Source organism: Trifolium pratense, linkage group LG2, assembly GCF_020283565.1.
Source record: "Trifolium pratense cultivar HEN17-A07 linkage group LG2, ARS_RC_1.1, whole genome shotgun sequence".
In the NCBI taxonomy this organism is placed as follows: domain Eukaryota; kingdom Viridiplantae; phylum Streptophyta; class Magnoliopsida; order Fabales; family Fabaceae; genus Trifolium; species Trifolium pratense.
In genome coordinates, this window is record NC_060060.1 from 65,748,694 (window position 1) to 65,765,358 (window position 16,665).

Sequence of the window (16,665 nt, forward strand, 5' to 3'; positions counted from 1 at the left end):
CGTCTCAAATTATAAGGGAAAAATACTCATTTTTTTTGTCCCAAATTTCAATAGTTTTTGTCATTATTCTTATAAAATTAAATGTAAATTGCATTTAATTTTCTCTATCTCCCATTTTTCAATAAACAACAACCAATAAAAATTGGTTTTACATCTTCCTATGCAACTTATTCCAAGAAAAATTCACAAAAACATATTTTAAATTATTATGTTTTACTTTTTCTTACTAAGTGTGATTTTTTTATTTTTCTTTATAATTTGGGACGGAGAGAGTTTCTTCAAAAAAAATTTGGGACGGAGAGAGTATTTTGTAACATCTATGACTTTATTTCTCTACTCCCTCCGGCGTCAAATTTTATTGTTTCACACTTATTAAGAAAATTGTTATATTTACTATATTATTATTTACTGCGCATTAAATTTACATTGGACTATGTAATTATTTTAAAAAGTAAAATAATTAATGAGAGATATTTTTAAAACAATAACACTAAATAGGGTTGATTTGACTTTTGTTTGTAAATAAGTTCCAAACAAAACCGACCGTCCAATGTTACCGTTTCGCCGCGTAATTGACATTGTTGTCACTCACTCACTCACTACTCCAAATGCATTCATTCCTCTTAGCTTAAGCTAAAACAGAATCTCTCTCTCTCTCTCTCTCTCTCTCTCTCTCTCTCTCTCATATGGCTTCTACTTGGAAGCCACCAATGACTTTACCAAACCAAAGAGAAAATCAAACTCTGTTTTCACGTGACCCAACTTGGTGCCAACATCTCATCAATTTTGGTTCAACACTCAGAATTCAAAAGCTCAATTCTTGTTGTCGTTTTGCGGCTGCTGCTGTTGTAAAAAAGAGCAAGTTTATTGTAAGAGGGTGTGGTTGTGAACAAAGTAGTAGTGAGGAGGAATATGAATATTATGGAGCCACTGAGGAAGACAAAGATTTTGTTAAGGTTCTTCGTGAATCAAATCCTTATTTTCTTGTTCACAGAGACAGAGTTTTTGTTGTTCTTATTTCTGCTGAGATTATTGCTACTCCTAATTACTTCCATGCCATTCTTAAGGTACTAATTTTTAACACAATCATTTCTTGTTTAGTTGTTGGATTTGTTCATTTGCTTTTTTAAATAAAAAATTTGTATGAGGAAGAAGAACCTTCATAGCTTTTCCCTTCTATCATGTTTTCTCATTGTACCTTGGCTACAACTTAGCTAGCATTAGAGCATTCACAATTTTGGGCACCCTAAAAAAACTTAACCCACTAAAACTCTATTGGTAAATCCAAATTTTGAGTTTATAACTTCTCATTTTTTTCTTCTAATTTTACCCATAGCATCTTACTTAAAAATATATATTTTTTATATCGTTCGATACTTATTAGATATGTAAACAGACCCAATTACTGCCAATAATGCCATTAGCAATCAAGTCATGACATAAATGATGTATAATTAATTTAGAGATACAAATGGCTTATGATCAACCGACATATAATGTCTAAGACATTAAACTTAATTGCTTAATGAACTCCTGCTAAGATGAATCGTTTGAAAGAACATGAGTTTAATTTTTAATGAGAACAATTTTTAATCCGATTTTACTTATCTCATAGCCGAACTCTGTATTACCCACCCTTTCCCAGGGAATTAGAGAGTTAGTAAAGAAAAAATAAAATACACTTTGAGGGCCCGTTTGGTGCGCAGGATAGCATAGTGACAGGATATGATATAAAACAGGATAAGGATAGGATAGGATAACAGCAAGATAACAGTTATACTCAGTTATCATATCCTATGTTTGGTGCACACAGGATAACAAACATGATAACTATTATATTTTGTTTTTAATACATACTTGCTCATAATAATATGATAAGATATATAACATATTTAATTGACAAAATTACTCTTGTAAAACAATTGTTATTTTTTTAAAATTATTTTGTAATACTTTGAATTTTATAAATAAAAATATAAATAAGTAATCAAATAACTTTATATAATTTAAAATAAAAATCACGAGAAAATAATCAAGTTTAATTTTTTATATGAATCATGATCAAATAAATAACTCAATTACATGTTAGATAAGACAAATAAATATATGATATATCTCATACGTAAATAATAAAACTACTATTACAAAAGAATTATATTTAATTTTTTATAAAATTTAAATTAATATCCCTATTTGTCAATTTTTTAATAATCATTTTACTTTAAAATATTGTAATTTTAGTAAAATTTTGATTTTTTAGAATATATAAATTACAAAATTACCCATGTGAGAAAATCACATATATATTTAAAAATTAATTATTTTATTATTTATATTTTATTAATTTTATTTTATGTATTTTAAAATATATTTTATAAAATAAATCAGTAATTATTTTTTTCTTCTTATCCTATCCAGCTGGTAACCCAGCTCAAATTCAGGATAAGAATTATAACTAGAGAGACATGATAGGATAAGCTTCAGGATTAACTTATCATATCCTGTTGTATCACCAAACACTGGATTGCGACAGGATATGATACAGTTATCCTATCCTGTCTCTTATCCTGTGCACCAAACGGGCCCTGATGGTACATAATCACTCAATCAAGGATACATGATGAAATTTTAGGAATAGTTGATCATTTATGGTGTAAAACTAGGGAAAAAAATCAAAGTAAAAACAAATAATCTTTATTTAATGTTCGGCGACAATGTACTGACAAAATAATGTTCCTACCAAAAATTGAATTCAGATTCTTTTGAACAATATTAACTACTTGAGTTCAATGCTTTGGTTATATATATATATATATATATATATATATATATATAATTTTTATACTTAATTTTTTTTTTGACCGTTCTTTATACTTAAATTAAAAATACAAATATGGAAGGAATATAGATAGAGAAAATGTTAGAAATGGCACCCAAGCGGCCAAGCCCATGAAGGAACCAACAAAGTTTCAAGGCGGCGCGGCGAGGCGGTGCGGCGGCAGCTACTAAATGGCTCGTCTCTTCACTTCCCTTCCAAACCCTACCTACTTCTCCACTTCTTCTTCTTCTTCTCACCAATACTCTTCACACTTCCACTCACAACTCAAATTCCAATTCAAACCTTCTTCCCCAAAATCAATGCATAACATAATGAATAAACCAGTTACGAAACTCAAAGCATTGAACGAAGGTGTACACTCTGGAACCATTGAAGAAGGAGATGAACAATTCATTCGTTCCTTTCGTGAAGCTTGGCCTTACCTTTGGGCTTATCGTGGAAGCACTTTTGTTGTCATCATTTCTGGTGAAATTGTCGCTAGTCACTTCGATCAAATTCTCAAGGCACGCACGCACGCCATAATTCTCTTAATCTTATTTTTTTTTAGGTTTTAATATGTTTTTGGTTTTATAAAGATATCAACTTTTGCTTTAATTATTCTAATTAATCATTTTTTAATCTGTTGCTTTAATTAATTAGTTTGAATTAGTATTATTAGTATAAGTAATGTTTCTGGGTGCAGGATATAGCTTTTCTTCATCACCTTGGAATTCGGTTTGTTCTTGTTCCTGGTACACATGTGCAAATTGACAAGCTTTTGAAAGATAGAGGTTAGTTAGATTAAGGGCTTGTCTGAATAAGCTTATTTTAACTTATCTACTGATATAAACACTCGTGATACTGTTTGAATATGGTTTTAAATACGATTGCGGTCATTGCAGTTGCTACAATGCGGATGTTGCGGTGTGAAGTCATTTTGAAATTTCACAAACTATATAGAATGACACCACTATGCCACTACACTATTTAGCCACACTTGCAGAGTCTTAGTTTATTCCATAAACACTGATTCGAATATGCTTAAAATACACGGTTGAGAGATTGTTAAAAGTAACATTTTTCATTAAATTTGTCGCAAATTAGAATTTGAGTTTCATAAATTTTATTTTTTGGCTAGAAAAATTGAGCAAACATGGCCAAAATCGTCTGTTGCGGTGCGATGCAGTTGCGGAGCTTACCGCATCAGCAATACTGCGGCCACAATTGCGGATGCGAACCACAATTTAAGACCTTTGATAGAGCTTATGGAAACAACTTTATGACATGTTTGGTTATGATGAATCTACCAATATAAACACTCGTGATACTATTTGATATAGCTTATGGAAACAGCTTTATGACATGTCCGTAAGCTGTTTTCAACTTAGTTCTGTAAGGTCTCCAAATAGTCTGTGTAAACAGCTTATATATAGAATAATACTTGTGTTTATTTTATCTTCTTATATAATAAGTGCTTATGGTAGCCAATAAGCGTATAATTAAGGTGTTTATTGAATAGAGGGCCAAGTGGGTTGTTTAACTATGATGAAAAATGAGTGTTTTTCAAGCTAAGCACCGTTACTTGCAAAACCCCACCACTGACCCTTTTATTGTGTTTATAGGGAGTGAGCCTAAGTATGTTGGGAGATATAGAATAACTGACAGAGAATCTCTAGAAGCTGCAATGGAAGCGGCAGGAGGAATAAGAATAATGATGGAAGCTAAACTTTCACCTGGACCTTCCATATGCAATATTCGTAGACATGGTGATAATAGCCGGTGGCATGATGTTGGTGTCAGTGTTGCGAGTGGTAACTATCTTGCAGCCAAGGTTTGAATTTTGTGATTCATTCATTGTGCTTAAACAATGGTTTTGTGAAGATGCATATATTTTTTTCTTATCGCATCTTGTTGTTTTGGTTTTTGACAGAGAAGAGGGGTGGTCGGCGGAATTGATTATGGGTCAACTGGGGAAGTTAAAAAAGTAGACGTAACTCGCATGCGTGAGAGACTTGATGCTGGTTGTATAGTTATTTTAACCAACTTGGGCTACTCCAGCTCTGGAGAAGTATTGAATTGCAAGTATGATTTGTTAACTTCTAATCTTTACTTCTAGTCTTTGCATCATACTTCCCCCAGTCTTTTTTATAAGAGACACTTCACCTTTTTAGATTCATTGAATAGTTAATGTATCTGACCTATATTATAGACCAGATACATTAATTTTTCAATGAATCTAAAAAGGTGAAATGTCTCTTATAAAAATGACCGGAGTATGGAATATGAATGAGGCTGTTGTAGCATTTTTGTAGTTTCTTATTAATCATATCTTATGTAGTTTTTGTAGTATCTTTTTAACTTTTAAGAACTACACTTATGAATAGATCGGATGAAAAGATGGACTCTTGAGAATATGATACAAGTAAAAGCCCAAAAGAACTACACTTATGCCTGAATGAATCCTCGAAATTGATATTTTTATTTGTATTTTCTCCAGCACTTATGAAGTTGCCACAGCTTGTGCCTTGGCTTTTGGGGCAGACAAGTTAATATGCATTATAGATGGTCCAATACTGGATGAGAATGGACGCCTAATTCGCTTCTTGCCTCTTGAAGAAGCAGACATGTTAATTCGTAAACGAGCTGAGCAAAGTGAAACGGCTGCTAACTATGTGAAAGCTGTTGACGAAGAAGGTTTTAATCCTGTTGAGCATAACAATATTAACGGAACAGTCAAATCTCCACCTAATGGTAACCGCATTACAGAATGGCATAATGCAACTTTCCACAATGGTGTTGGTTTTGAGAACGGAGATGGCTTAGGGAATTGCGAGCAAGGCTTTGCTATTGGAGGTCAAGAACGGCTAAGTCGAATGAATGGTTACCTGTCAGAATTGGCTGCTGCAGCCTTTGTTTGCAGAGTGAGTCAATGATTCATCTTTTATTTTTCACGTCAAGTAATCTAGTTGTGATTATTTAAGTCATGTTGGTATATAAGCATTTGTAAGCACGGAAACATTTTTATAATCATGATCAGGCCAATAATATACGTGCGCGTGTGTGTGTTGTACATCTATATCAGTTACTACAATATATCTAGAGATTTGACTCATTTCAAATAATGACACTATACAGTGGTTAGTTCAAATTAAAATCTTTTTTTCTTTTTTGAGAAGTTGCCGGTGAAAACAATGTCTATGCTTGAAATTTCAGTTGATGCATGTTTCTCCAGTATATTGCTAATAATACCATCTACCAGGGTGGAGTTCAAAGAGTACATTTGTTGGATGGCACTATTAGCGGAGTTTTATTGTTGGAATTGTTTAAAAGAGATGGGATGGGAACAATGGTTGCTAGGTAAGCAATCTTTGCGTCTGTCTCTGGACTAAGTTTTTATGGTTGTAAGTTATTTTGTGCACGGGTTAGTAACTATTTGGCAAGAGAATAGGTGGTAAGCTATGGTGCTTGGAAATAAATTGTATCCTTGACTTTTTTTGTCAAGATTTTCAATGAAGGGCAAATCGTTCGGGAGAACCCGGCTTTGTATCCTGGCTGGAACAATCATTGACCAGATTTTACTTACCTCTTGGCTGAACTCCAGATTACTAGGAGCCCTTTCCCCCGAGAACCGCAGGGATAAGACAAACAAAATAGTTTAGTTGGCTCCTCAGTTGGTTTCTTGCTGATGTCATCATACAGTTGACATTAGTGATATTCAGATTTGTTTGTAACTCGATATGGTTAGCTGATGATTGCATAGTCATTTATTGAGATTCTGATCTGTTAGGCTTTAAATACGAGTTGGATTGAACTCCATTTGTGCTTAATCCCCTATTTTTCCTTTCATGAGGCCATTAGTTACAAAAAAAGTGATTGAAGGATTAGTTGAGATGATGGTTCATATTAGTCTTAAAGAGTACATGCGTACTATACACAAATGCAGCTTGTTACCGTTCCAAGTAGACATGCTGTACCACTACGGAAATTCAATTTATACCAATATCCACGACGTTCATGGGGTTTCCTACATGCCTAGCAGTATATTGTCAGTAGCAGATTGTTCATGGTGTTGTCTTTGATTAACCTTTATTTACATTCTTTTGTAAGAAGATCTCGTCACTCAGCCTTCATTTCATTTTCTTATCCTTCAAATTTCAATTGTATTTTGCAGTGACCTTTATGAAGGCACTCGAGAGGCAGAGGAAAAAGATCTTTCTGGAATAAAACAAATTATTGAGCCTTTGGAGGCATATGGCATACTGGTTAAGCGGACTGATGAAGAGGTTTGCTTAACTATGTATTTACTTTCGTATCTGCTTACATACCCGTGGTGATTCGCCACAACATTTCTCATTTTTTTTTTATCATTATCTGTTTATAGCTGCTACAAACTTTGAAGAATTTCGTTGTTGTGGAAAGAGAAGGTCAAATAATTGCCTGTGGTGCCCTTATTCCTTACTTTGAGGAGAAGTCTGGAGAGGTTGCTGCTATTGCAGTATCTCCTGAGTGTCGTGGCCAAGGACAGGGAGACAAATTGCTTGGTATGTTTATTGATTCGGTGCTTGAAAGTTCTTGAAAACACTATTTTTGTATTTTTTTAGTGTTAGAAAGTTTCACCATGTTTATGTTTCAAGAAGATACCGTGCATGCTTCAGCTTTGGATGTTATTGTGCAACTGTATAATTTTAATCGTCAAACGCCATTGCTTGCATTCCCCCCTTGGCACAACTGAAATTATCTATGATGAATACCGCACATGTTCTCCCCCCTTGGCATATGTTTTTAATATAATGATGAAATTTGTGCAGATTATATGGAGAAGAAAGCAGCATCTCTTGGATTGAATAAGCTTTTCCTACTTACAACACGTACAGCAGATTGGTAAGTCTTCTAATCCATGTTATTTAAGCTTAAGACTTATCCGTAATCAATGTAATTTTTCTCTTTTAGCGGCCTGTTACTTGCATATTTGGTATGTCTGTGTGTTTTTCATCTACTATTTCTAGATTTGTGGTAAGTTGTCCTCAAATGTATAAACAATTTTCTTCGAAAAAAATGCACATTTAAGTGCGGTGGATTGCATTGTTGATAAATATGCTCATACACATGAAGTTTTTAAGCCAAATTAGTAGTATTAATAAGCGGTATATCTAGTCTATAGGAGAAGTTTGCTTTTTAATTGCTGCTCTATAATCTTGATAATTGCATTTCTAAACAAAAGGATTCTCAACTTTTGACAGGTTTGTGAGGCGTGGATTTTCGGAATGTTCAATTGATAATATTCCTGAAAAGAAAAAGAAAACAATCAACCTGTCCCGCAATTCTAAGTATTATATGAAGAAGCTTCTACCAAATAAGAGTGGAATTACTGTTGGTGGAAACAATTTTAAGTATTAACCTTTGATTCTTAAGTTTTAGTATAGTTTCAAACTACTCTTTAGTATAAAACATTGATTATAGAACCGTAAGTCTGTAACTATATCAATTCAAACTCCTTAGGATTTTTATTTAATCCAATTCAAAAAAATATATTCTATTCTATTTCCATTTTAAGAAGTATTGTAAATCTATTGTCAGTATTTTTAATTTATACTTTTTTAGTATTTATTCCCTTCTGTTGCCAACAATTAATATTGATATTCCTATGTCAATTTTTGAGTCTCCTTCCAAATTTATTTGACAAGAAAAATGTATTTGTAGTTTTGCTTACTCCTTCCGAGCAATGATTTCTTTTTGCAGTGAAGATTATAACATTAACTGCAAAAAGATCTACTGGATTTTAAGGATGAAGTGATCTACTGCAAAAAGATTATAACATTAGCTTGCTTTTTGCTTATTGGTTTACTATCTCGTCTTATATTGAGTGTCACTTTAAGCTATTTTACATATTAAGAAAAGATGTAAATAGAATAGCGACAATTTTACAAATCGTGATTAATTAATTATTGTTGTTAAATACATATAGTATTGTTGTGATTAATTATTGTTGTTAAATACATATATTATAATAGTATAATGAACTTGAAAGTGATGATGCAATGTATAGTATTAGTAATTTTGAGGTGGAGGGAGTGCAACTATAGAGCTTGAAATTGTAAAAAATGAGTCAACTCAACTTATTCAGGATGAATTATTATAGCCTATGTTTGGATATACTTATACGGTGAGATTATTGAGATAACATTTCTGGCATTATGGATAAAAGATGTCTATAATTTTCTCTATTTTTAAGTTACTATTTACAAATATTTTTTATTTAAAAAATAATGAAATTCAAACAAAAATAATTATTTAATTAATGTGAAACAATTACAAAACTTTTATCGGACCTTAATTTAGTGTCCGAGGCACTCTTCAAATCAGAGAAAAAAGATGCTATAACACTTTTTCATCTTTCTTTCTAATTCTAAGATTCACGAATCAATTACTTTAATCAAAATATTGGATTCAAGTAGTTACTAAATTTCAATTCAGATTTTTTATCATTTTTTTAATTAAGATTAAATCAATAGAGAAAGAGAATATACAAGTATGATTTTTTACTAAAATAATCATCATAAGGTAAATTGTGTTTAGCCTTCAACCTAACTAAGACATATTCCTAAAAACTAGATGATTAAGATAAGATTAAAGAAAGAAAAAACTTGAGTCTTTTCTTTGGGTATTGGGTATTCATCCAAAAACAAAATTAAATAAAAAAAAAGCCCAATATATTTCTGAAAAAATATATAAAATAGGAAACTAAAAATCAATTTCACAAAACAATTATAGAAAAATCTAGGGCATTTTTTTTTTTGTTCAAGAACTAGGGCATCATTTAATAATTTCTAAATAATAATAATAATAATAATAATAATAATAATAATAACAAGATAAAATTGCAACCTTTCATAAAACAAAAACCAAAAATCCTTAAAAAAAAAACAAGAAACGAAACATCACATCTCTTTGTCGTACATCTCGTTATTTTCCGTTTCTTTATCGTATCAATTCGATTTATTCGTACCCTTTTGATTCTCCGATCCATCATCAATTTCTTCTTTAATTTTCATCCCTTTTTTCTTCCAATTCAATTCTATTTTATGCCATCTGTATTCCCAGGTCAGTCTTCATCAATTTTTTATTTTCTATATTTCCTTAAAAAAACTCTAAATTTCTGTAAAATTTCAACCCATGACAATAACAACTGTTGCAATGCAATAATTCCATATTATAGTTAATTTCATGAATTGGGTTTGATTCATTCTCTAAAATCTAGATTAAAGAATCAATTTTTTATTTTTATATTTACAAAAGGGAAATCAAGAATCAATTTTTATGTATATGTAATGTAACTACTGATTTGGTTTTTGTAACAAGGCCTGATCTAATTGCAATGCAATTGAAACAATAAATTATACTTTTTTAGTCAAACATTCTTGGATGTGGTAATATCTAATATGCAATTGAAGTTACTTGGGGAATTTAGGTCCATGTTTGGTAATCAAGATGAGATTTTTATTTTCTCTTGCTGTTTTAGTTTATTGTAGCATGAAATGTGTTTTAGTACTTCATCATAATCATAACTTTGTTAATATATTGTTATTTTCATTATGATGTTTGTAGGTCAATAATAGTCAGTTTTTTTTTTATTCTCTGTGGATGGGCGCGTTACATTTCGAAGCTTTTGTGTAGAATAGAAGGAAAATCTATATTGTTATAAGAAGGTTGTGGAGTTCTTTTAATGGGTGCACCTAAGCAGAAATGGACTGCAGAAGAAGAGGCAGCTCTGAAAGCCGGAGTAGTCAAATACGGGGCTGGAAAATGGCGTACCATACTTACAGATCCGGATTTCAGTACCATTTTGCGTATGCGTTCAAATGTAGATCTCAAGGTAAGTCTTTTCAAGATTGAAAAGTGTTATAAATTAAGATTTATGGTTATGTGAGGTTTGAGATGTTATTGCTACTGTGTCGTAAGGATTAAGAAATATATGTAGAGTTTTTTGCTTTGAAAAAATTGTCAAATTTATTATATACCAAGTTGTGTACTATATAAATATGTATGCTTTAAGCTGTGAACAGGATAAATGGAGGAACATAAATGTGACAGCAATATGGGGATCCAGGCAGAAGGCAAAGCTTGCACTTAAAAAGAACCTACCTCCCCCGAAAACGGAAAATAACAACCATACAACCTCGACTGCAATAGTTCAATATAATCCAGAAGTTGCAGCTCCTAAGCCGCTGGCAGTTTCTGGTGGAATATCGACCTCCAAAGAACAAATATCAAGGTTAGAACACTAAGTGCTAAATATATCTTACTTCTTACGGAACATAGATGCTACTTCCTTTGATAGTAATCAGCTCTAAGGTTGCTTAAAGCAGTATGCCGGTGTATGAAACTTTTAAACAGTAAATAACTTAAAAATAAGTTGCTAGCAATTTTTGCTATAATATGTGTACCATGAAGTCTGTTGTTTTCTGATTCTTCATTAGCTATTTAATTTCATGACAAATGTTTTCTAAGCATGCCAAAGATACAATCAAATTATTCACATACACGCACAAACACACACATATAAGCTCCAATTACAACTACAAAATATTTGATATATAGTTATCCTCTGTTGTTGACACTTTTGATGCTAACATCCTCTAAAGTTTGTGGTGAATTTGCAATGTTAATTATGTGGCAATATTTTTCACTAATGGCGGCAGAATTCTTTTTAATAATGGCAGATTGGACAACCTTATATTGGAGTCTATAGTTAAGTTGAAGGAGCCAAAGGGTTCTGACATGGCCGCCATTGCTGCTTATATAAAGGTATTTCTACTTTGATAGCCTGACTAATGGTATTAAGAATCTAATCATCTGACAAATACAACAATCAAAACTTTTTCTTCGCTCGATCAGTTACATGCACCAAAATACACTGCAATATCCTATTATAAAGTCTAATGGCAAACCATTTAAATCCAAATCCTTCATAACAATTCGACCTTTTATTCAGTCCCCCTCTAGATGATCCAAATGTTGGTACAGGCAAACTTCAATACTAGAAAATATACCTAATTTCTGCTTTTGTAGACCTCTTCTTTTTCAAGTTAATTCTCATGTACATCTAGAATTAGGTGGTAAATTAATTTGATTTATTTATCATCCATAACTTTTCTTTATACACACACACACACACACACTTGTATTAAATATTTGTGGCAAAATGTATGGATGGATCAGCCTGCTTTGTGATCAAGTTTACAGCAATAGAAGTATTTAATCTGTTTGGAAATGTTTCTCTCTCAATCTGATGATTTATATGTTGTTTATTAACTATCAGCAATTTCAACCAGCTCTGATATGTAATACAAGTGCAAAATATCTGAGCATTTTTTCTCATTCGATGGTTCTTTTTATCAAACCTAAATAGGTTCCCTGAGTCTCTCACATGAGAAGAGCAAGCTCTAAACTTTTTTCCTTCCCGTGGCTTAGAATAATTCAACCGATCATAATATGTTATATATTGTTTGTCATGCTAAATATATACTAGCAATTGACATTTTCCTTTTGTGCTTCTCTGTATCATTTGAGTTGATAGTAATTCTGATTTTTTTTTACCTCAATAGGATCAATACCGGTCTCCACCAAACCTCATGAAATTACTGTCAACAAAACTGAAGCATATGGTGGCAGGTGGCAAATTAGTGAAGGTAAATATACTCTTCGTTACTGAAACCTGGCTTCTTGGAACTTAGTTGCCAAAAAAACAGTATCTTTTTCCTGTAAATATGTGTAGCGAAGGGAGTATTGTCCATCTGGATATTTTTTTTGGATATTGCATGATATAGATATTTTGCTAACATGGTTTGATTTCACTGAAAGTTATTAGCAGAAAATGGTTGGCACAGAGAAATTAATTGGTTGTATGTACAGATGTAAATACAAAAAATCTGTTATGGCAGTCGAACTACGTTTATATGGACATTTTCTGTTGTGGGAGAGAAATTCTATTAGTTGACAAAATTTTCCTTTTAATAAACCTATACTAGCGGGCCAGGCACGCGCGTTCCGCGCCTGCCTGTGTCTAACTTATATATATAAAAAAAAATATGTCTTATGTTATTGTGAGTTTGTTAATAAAAAAAATTTGTTGCTACTAAAAAAATCAAGGGTATTGTTGGTATTATTGTTAAGTGTTATTTCAAATTATAGTGAAGGGCAAAATGGACAAAAAAAAAAGGCAGCCCAAACTCCCCTATCCCCTTTATATATTGTTATAGATTACTGTAAGATAAATACTGGACATGTAATTATTAAATATGATATTTGGTCAATTGATCGAGTCTGACGTACCTTATGGCAGGCAAATCATAAGTACAGGATTGCAACAAATTCAACAAAAACATCTGAGAAAAGAAAAAGCTCTTCCTTGTTACTCCTGGAAGGGAGGCCAAAAGATTCTCCAAAAGCAGAGAAAACTGATGTCAATGTTCTTTCACAATCCCAAATTGATGTCGAGCTCTTAAAAATGAGGGGTGTGACAGCTCAAGAGGTGGCAGCAGCAGCTGCAAAAGCAGTTGCAGAAGCAGAAGCTGCCATTGCTGTGGCTGAGGCAGCAGCGAGGGAAGCAGAGACTATGGAAGCAGAAGCAGAGGCCGCACGAGTGTTTGCAAAAGCAGCAATGAAGGCACTGAAATGTAGAAGACTTAATATTTGGTAAGCTTCCTTACCAAGAATCATTATTTAATGCCTATAAATAACTGTGATGTTTATAACTTCCTTTTAACCCATTTTGAATGCTTACTCCTAGTGGTTATTTTCCTAATTTTTATAAAGCTAATTTCTCAAGGGTGCTTTTGTGTCAAGTCATCTAATACAATTTACATAAATATATGGTATGGGTAAGGGAGCATGTATTCCATGTTTGTCACAGTGTTTAAACGACTATTTCAGAGTATGGAAAAATTCCTAGAACAAAATAACTTTCGTAAAATCAAATTTAGATAATTTAGAAACCAATGCTCCTATCCAACAGGTAAGGCTTGTTTATAGGAGAAAACTGTACCGGAACGAAGTGAACCACAAAGACAGTTTTAGAAAACCTAACCGAACTGCAATCGCTTCACTTGAACCAACCCAAACCGGTTCAGTAGTTTGGTGCACTATGGTTTCAATGGCGAACCAAACTGGTTTTTTACCAATTAAATTTTTTGCATCTTGTTCAAAATCCGAACACTAAATGCGCAAATCTGATGTTATTAGCCTTCAATTCACTACATTTTACATCCATTGTTTGGATACACATCTAGAGGCTTATGAAAAAAAGATTCACCGCTAGAATGAATGCTGATTCTATATAAGAAGTTTACCAGAGCTTGATCTAAACTCGATCCATTTTCTACTCACTATTACATTGCAACACTGAAACTAAATATCAAGCAACACCTGTGCCCTTAAGTGAGTAGTGCCTACTAACCATCACACAGTGAATGCAATATTACAGGAGCTTATGAATTCAGAAAGGCAAAAACTTAAATGTTGTTGAAAAAGAATTCTATGTAAACTTGAATTTCCTTAAATCAACTCAAACAACATAACCATGTAATGATAAAAATACAGGATATGAACCAACATAACTTGGTTCAATTTGTTTTCAATTTGTTAGTTAAGAAAGCAACTCTTTCATTGTGGGATCATGGAATAACAAGGGGTTCATACTTCATAGTTTGTTTCAGTTCATCTCTAACTGTAGATATTTGAAGTTCGGTTTAGTAAACTGACAGAATCTCGGTTAAATGTCTCTACAGTCTCCACTCTCTTATATAACAGTTTTTATTCACAAGAGACCGCAAAATCCTTCGCTGCATTTTCTGCCAGCGGTCTCTTGTGAAAGGACTAGTGCATAATTCTAATTCTTCCATTGAATTGGTTTCTGTTAGTTCGTTCAGCTAACCGTTTTATATTTGCAACTTTGTGCAGATGGTGATTGCTTCTTCAATGTTGACATGATGAGCAAAGCATTATATTTGGCTTTAGATCATAATTCTGCTGCTAGGCTGCCTGCATGTATTTAATTACTGTGTATAATTTAGGCTTGTAAATTTTGAATGTGCCGGATTGATCCATGAGCATTTTTGTTAGGAATAGCTTATTATTTTTTGTAAACTTATTTTTCATTAAAGACAATGAGGCAAGGGAACACAATAATAATGTGTTTGGTACTTTGGTTATGCGGTAAAAAATTTAATTTTGAATGAATTGATTATAGGTAAAAGTGAATTGAATGTATTTTTTTATTTATTTTATGTTTGAGTACATTTAGGTAAAAGTGAGTTGATGCTAAAATTAATTCTAGCGGCAAAAACTTCAAATTAGAATTGCTTTTGGAGGTAAAAGTAATTCTATTTGAGAATTGTTATGAACTATTTCTAAAGAATAGCAAGAATATAGAAGGAAAAGAGAAAGAGAGAAGAGAAAGGAATAGACCATTGTTATTATTCTATTCACAAGTGTGTATTACATTGTAACAAAGGGGTCCTATTTATAGGACACAATTAGGGGACAAAAAAACCTACACAATAATGGACATTCATTACATATTATTCATAACACTCCTCCTTGAATGTCCATGAAGGATATTCTTTCTCTAAAAAAAATCCTAGTGAAGGAAAAAGAGTACATCATCATTTGTGTGTGAACTGCCTCATTAAAAACCTTACCAGGAAAACCCAGTGGGACAAAACCACGGTGAAGGGAAAAAGAGTGCAGAACATATTTATATCTCCCCCCTCATAAAGACAATTATTATACATGAGAAGAAAAATCAAATAATCTTCTGTACTAGCTGCTCCAAAGTTTTACTAAAAGTTGACTCTGTAGAAAAATCTGTCATATCTTCTTTATTATACTCTTCTCTAAATTAGCACTGCGTCTGATATTATCTTCATGTTGAGTTGTTGCAGGAACCATCATTTTGTAATAAAACAACGAATTTCTTGTATGTGTTGAATTACAATCCTCAACAAAAATATCTTCTCAGCTTGCTTGATGTAGTGCTAAAATCTTCACATGATTGGATGATATTGTTGTTTCTTTAAAGTATAAATAATTCTATGTTTTGCTTTACTTCAATATTTGGGTTGGATGAATAGGCAAAAATAAAATACTACGAAATTATAGCAAATATATTAGTGAGCTTAATTGAATTAAGATATGGTACTTCAGGACCAATTCAAATTGTTCATCATTTTCTTGAGGCATGACACATCAAATGACATTGCAACCATTTTTAGTATACAACAAATTAGATTTGTCAATGTCAAACTGTTTTAACACTTTTGCTATATAATCTTATTTAAATTATAAATTTAAATGAGAATATCTCATAAGCTCTTCGGGAGTCTAGATGATATTTTATCATTAATATAAGCCTCGGATATAAATAATTCATTGTCAAATATAACTAAATCCTTCAGGGATCATCATTATCAAGTGAGCCAGTAAAATACGTTAAAACACATATTTCACATGAATTGAGTATTTCAGATGCTACTCAACTTAATTAATTTTTGAATTCACTTCAGGTGAATATGCTTCTTGAAAATCAATGATTGACATTTATCAATATACTTGAATAACAATTCAAATTCTAAACATTTTGTTTTTATTATTTTTCTCTTGAAAACTTATTCATATCGATTTATCTCCATCTGCAGATGAAATGGACTACTGGTCCAAAAACATTTCGCTTTGCAAAGCTAGTTTAATTTTGTATCAATTGCGTCTATCTTATTTAGTCAATCATTTCATTGTCTATAATCCTTAATAGACTTTGATTTATGATCCTCATTGTCATTTATCACATATAT

The 16,665-nt window shown here is 32.1% G+C and overlaps 3 protein-coding genes across 4 annotated transcripts in view; 2 read left to right on the forward strand and 1 right to left on the reverse strand.

The window, feature by feature from the left end:
- The window catches only part of LOC123906311 (heptahelical transmembrane protein 4), a 21,036-nt gene extending 20,356 nt beyond the window's left edge, over positions 1–680 (reverse strand). Inside the window, exon 1 of the mRNA XM_045956205.1 lies at positions 661–680. The gene's annotated coding sequence lies outside the window, so the exon portion shown is untranslated. The remainder of the gene's footprint in view (positions 1–660) is intronic.
- Positions 668–8,421, forward strand: LOC123906309 (probable amino-acid acetyltransferase NAGS2, chloroplastic). 2 transcript variants are annotated; one of them, XM_045956199.1, is made up of 10 exons: positions 668–1,067; positions 3,522–3,609; positions 4,441–4,649; positions 4,749–4,900; positions 5,316–5,739; positions 6,078–6,175; positions 6,990–7,101; positions 7,200–7,359; positions 7,627–7,699; positions 8,059–8,421. In XM_045956199.1, the coding sequence occupies exons 1-10, from the start codon at positions 687–689 to the stop codon at positions 8,213–8,215; spliced, it is 1,854 nt and encodes a 617-aa protein (XP_045812155.1). In that variant the 5' UTR covers positions 668–686; the 3' UTR covers positions 8,216–8,421. The 2 variants fall into 2 exon arrangements, with proteins under 2 accessions (XP_045812155.1, XP_045812156.1); XM_045956200.1 differs by lacking the exon at positions 668–1,067 and adding an exon at positions 2,851–3,342.
- Positions 8,422–9,581: 1,160 nt separating this feature from the next.
- LOC123906313 (telomere repeat-binding factor 2-like) lies at positions 9,582–15,055 on the forward strand. The gene is made up of 7 exons (XM_045956209.1): positions 9,582–9,919; positions 10,424–10,691; positions 10,882–11,090; positions 11,539–11,623; positions 12,424–12,507; positions 13,161–13,513; positions 14,777–15,055. Coding segments are annotated over exons 2-7 (882 nt in total). The 5' UTR covers positions 9,582–9,919; positions 10,424–10,541; the 3' UTR covers positions 14,778–15,055.
- Positions 15,056–16,665: the final 1,610 nt, after the last annotated feature.